The sequence below is a fragment of the Amphimedon queenslandica genome, unplaced genomic scaffold (assembly GCF_000090795.2).
Source record: "Amphimedon queenslandica unplaced genomic scaffold, v1.1 AMPQUscaffold_12888, whole genome shotgun sequence".
In the NCBI taxonomy this organism is placed as follows: Eukaryota; Metazoa; Porifera; class Demospongiae; order Haplosclerida; family Niphatidae; genus Amphimedon; species Amphimedon queenslandica.
Genome location: NW_003546876.1, coordinates 39,891 through 43,932, shown reverse-complemented (window position 1 = coordinate 43,932; position 4,042 = coordinate 39,891). Strand labels below are relative to the sequence as shown.

Here is a 4,042-nt window from a genome sequence, read left to right as displayed (position 1 = left end):
CATTGTAAGGTGATCCATAACTTTTAAATAATATCATTAAAAGTACAATGTAGAGTAGAATTTGCGTCACGAGAGTAGGATTTTCATTTCGTATTTTCGTTGGTCGTTCGGAATCCTACTCAATCTTGTTTTTTTAAATTTTTTATGTTTAGCCTTGGGTACTTTTCAGAATTTTGGCATTTTTTTAAATGGTCGCAACTTGAAAAATTGAAGTCAGAATCGGCTCAAACTTGCTACACAGCATAAGGACATCAATATGTATCAGAAAATCTAATAAAAATTTGGGGTGATTTCGGAGCTATTTTTTGGAAAAAACCATGAGCTATAGCCTTGGGTAACTTTCAGAATTTTGAAATGGCTGCAACTAAAATAAAAAGGACAATACTAATAGTAACTTACCTAATACTCCAATGTCTAGTGTATCTGTCAGTAATGCTTTCTCTATTTCATTATAAACTGACTGCCCCAGGAAGAAGTCAGCATGTATACCATAAGCCTGTACTGAATACTGAGACTCTAAAGATAATAAGAAAAGATATGATGATTATACATGCAATGGAACTAAGTATAATACATACAAGTATAGTTTAGGTAAGTGCTAGTACAATATGTTATAGATCTGTATAATTACATGCATCTAGTAAAATCAAGTTGAAGTCCCTGTACATGGTACACGTATTTAGTAAAATTCTTCAAAAATGACAAGATTTCATTACATTTTGTGATACTGCACATACAATGTATATACAGATCGTAAGAACAAATGTTCTTACGATCTATAGAAAATTTAAGCTAATTACAATCAAATTTGGATTTTTTACGAATTTTTTAATTTGCTCCAAAATTGGGTCGCAGTTTGCCAATTTATTTCGAAAAATGAAAAGGTAAGAATTCCTACATTTTCATTACATTTCTTGATGCTTCATAGACAATTAGACATTACTGTACTGTACTAGAGTATTACTGTACTGTACTAGAGTATTACTGTACTGTACTAGAGTATTACTGTACTGTACTAGAGTATTATGTACTACTCACGAATCTCTGATGCCATGTCCAGTAGGTTATCATAAGAGCGGCTGATCAACACAACATCAAAACCACAAGCTGCAAGCTAGGAACAAAAAATAAATTATTAAAAAATCCAATAAATACCTCCTTTGCAAATGCAGTCCCCAATGAAGAGGTAGCCCCTGTAATCACAGCCCATCTACCATATTTATCAGTTAGTGAGAGTGGTCTGAGTTTAGGATAGAAGTAAGTATAAACTCCTGGTATGAAGGAGTAGAGTCCTTGGGCTATTTTAGTGACACCGACTGCAACACCAGCATAGAACAACCAGTCCACTAGCCGCACCGTCCAAGGATCGAAGAGATTCTGTACAAGAAACTGAACAGAATCTACACTCATTTTTGTGTGGGCGTGGCTCATAAAACTAGGCGTGGCAATCAACCATAAATTCTCCGTATATTCTGAGTAATGTTCCGTATACTGTTACTATAGTTTCAAAATGGCGGATGACGAAGAAATACAACAACAGGTGACAATACTTTCTCTCTGTATATTTATTAATTTTTAATAGGAGGAGGACGAGGATCCGGTTTGTTATAAGTCAGTCCTTGAGGAGAAGTGTGGAGAGAAGGCCAGTTGTCGTAAACTGAAGGAGGTTCTAGAGGAATGTAATGACAGAGTGAGCAGCAAGTCAAATACGACAGAAACTTGTGTAGAGGAACTCTCTGACTTCATCGTTTGTGTAGATAAATGTGTAAGTTAGCATCTGTTTTATATAATGACATCTTTGCTTGATAAATAGTCGTACAATTTTTTCAATTTTTTTCGTTATCGGCTGTGCTGAGAGGCTATAAGTTATTATAGTGCAAAATTTTTGAAGGCTGTGAATTTTGCAAATTTGCCTAAAAATCTATTTTGCGGATTTAATTTATGTGAATTTATGCCGTCTGCCATTTTGTACAGCAATAATTTGATTTTCGCGGAAGAAATCTTATGAAATTTATAGCCCTTGAAATTTTGCGCTATACAGTAATTGGCCTCCTTCTTGTTGAATTTTTAGATGCAGGGGTTCTGGGATTATTTAATTATTTGGGGGAGGGTTTTTGCTATACGTACATGTACATGTACATATCCTAATATTCAAGCTATATTTATTTTAAAGCTCTCTCTTGTTCTATATTTAGTATCGTCATTGTTCTATTTTTAGATTGCAAAGAACCTCTTCCAAAAGCTAAAGTAACAATGACTAGGTGTATACTGTACTGTGTATTAGTGACAATAGATGATACATACATATTAATTTATTATTAATAATAATAATAATAATTAGGTGAAAACGTTCTTGTTTATTTCAATAATAATAAACAGCGTATGCCACACCCACTGCAAACAAGGAGTCCTACAAGAAGAGAATAAAGAGAGAGAGAGAGTATGATTAATTAATTTTATGCATCCATTCCAAGTACATGTATTATTAATTAGATAATAACAATAATAATAAGTTAATCAGTGCATTTGTCACTCCGGCCACACACTCACATTGTAAGAGTACAGGGTTCCATTCATTGTCATAATAACACTTTAATTAGGTGGAGTTCTTATTTTGGTGATTGCAATTTGCAATATAAATCCCAGTCCAGTTATTGAAACTGTCAATCACTAATGGGCATGCTCAGTAATGCACACATACCAAGTTAACATCAACTAGTTACAAATTTTACCGCAAAATTGCTAAAATAAAGTGCTATACAGTGAAACAGCTTTGTCAACTATACTACACTTAACATGTATATTTATTATTGTAATAAAATTGATAATATAAAAAGAAGGACATGCATAATAGCATGTCCATCCAAAAATTTTTGTTTCATCCTTCAGGGATATTCATATTTCATCCATCTTGGATTTTAAAGTTTCATCCCTTGGATTGACAAAATACAGATCATGGCATTTTTATAGTGAGTTAATGTCACCAGGGTATCGTGGGTCGTACTCTATGAATATCATTAACACACCACATGAAAGGAACACAGTTTATATAAGAACAAGGAGACTCAACACTTTTACCATGAACTTCACTGATGACTAAAATCGTAATTAATGCAAAAATTAATTTTTTATAGAAAATTCAAACTGTAAAACAGGTTAAAAGGGACAAATGTCACTCCATCCAAAAGTAATTTTTTATTGCAAGTTTAGCTTTTCAGTTGTGTAAAAGCAAATCAATAATACCGTATAGTGGGAAATTTTGGAGGGAGTAAAATGGCTCAAATGGTGGATTTTTATTTTGGTGAATGGCTATCAAAATGCCAAATTCACCAAATTTAATTCCCTCTGACATTTCCCTCTAAATGGTACTGACGACATGTTGTGAAGCTTAAGCTGTACATCAAATCTATCATTATTATTATTATTATCATCATCATTATTATTATTATTATTATTATTATTATTATTATTATTATTATTATTATTATTATTATTATTATTATTATTATTATTATTATTATTATCATCATCATTATTATTATTATTATTATTATTATTATTATTAATCATACGTTAATGAATAATCCTTGTGAGTAGTTGTCAGTATCAGTGTCCCACAAACACCTTGAGCCAATCCTAATAATAAATAATAATTAATAAAATAAAATAAATACAATTAAATACTGTGTCATTACTTGACTCCTTCTCCTCTCTGTTCTCCTATCACTACTTGAACTATATACTTGTACCTCTTCAGATCTAACTCTATATAATGGAAAGTATATCAGTACAATTATTAATGGAGTTGAGTCTATATACACATGTACATGTAGCTACAACAATAAGTGGCCCTACATGTATAGCATAATGTATGTAACAGCAGTGAACCACTTGTAGTTTTAAACCTTTCAAGGAAAGTACTGTATAGGTGTTATATTTCACTGGAAATAAATTTCTCTAATTTCGCGTTTTCATTGGATTTGCAAAATTAAATTCCACAAAAAAGGTATGGCACACTAGGAATAACAGCTGCAGAGGATAA

At 32.0% G+C, this 4,042-nt stretch overlaps 3 protein-coding genes across 3 annotated transcripts in view; 1 reads left to right on the top strand and 2 right to left on the bottom strand.

Annotated features, from left to right (window-relative positions):
• The window catches only part of LOC105314481 (inactive hydroxysteroid dehydrogenase-like protein 1), a 6,850-nt gene extending 5,398 nt beyond the window's left edge, over nucleotides 1-1,452 (bottom strand). The window contains exons 1-3 of the mRNA XM_011408670.2: nucleotides 1,156-1,452; nucleotides 1,039-1,114; nucleotides 400-516 (exon numbers count right to left, since the gene is read on the bottom strand). Coding sequence (XP_011406972.2) covers nucleotides 400-516; nucleotides 1,039-1,114; nucleotides 1,156-1,431 — 469 coding nt within the window. The 5' untranslated portion in view covers nucleotides 1,432-1,452. The remainder of the gene's footprint in view (nucleotides 1-399; nucleotides 517-1,038; nucleotides 1,115-1,155) is intronic.
• Nucleotides 1,453-1,475: 23 nt separating this feature from the next.
• On the top strand, nucleotides 1,476-2,348 carry LOC100635790 (cytochrome b-c1 complex subunit 6, mitochondrial-like). The gene is made up of 3 exons (XM_003389929.3): nucleotides 1,476-1,540; nucleotides 1,583-1,765; nucleotides 2,219-2,348. Exons 1-3 carry the CDS (start codon nucleotides 1,511-1,513, stop codon nucleotides 2,249-2,251), a joined length of 246 nt encoding a protein of 81 aa, XP_003389977.1. The 5' UTR covers nucleotides 1,476-1,510; the 3' UTR covers nucleotides 2,252-2,348.
• LOC100636172 (tctex1 domain-containing protein 2-like) overlaps nucleotides 2,267-4,042 on the bottom strand; it is a 2,454-nt gene continuing 678 nt past the window's right edge. Inside the window, exons 3-5 of the mRNA XM_003389931.3 lie at nucleotides 3,696-3,765; nucleotides 3,573-3,636; nucleotides 2,267-2,410 (exon numbers count right to left, since the gene is read on the bottom strand). Coding sequence (XP_003389979.1) covers nucleotides 2,363-2,410; nucleotides 3,573-3,636; nucleotides 3,696-3,765 — 182 coding nt within the window. The 3' untranslated portion in view covers nucleotides 2,267-2,362. The remainder of the gene's footprint in view (nucleotides 2,411-3,572; nucleotides 3,637-3,695; nucleotides 3,766-4,042) is intronic.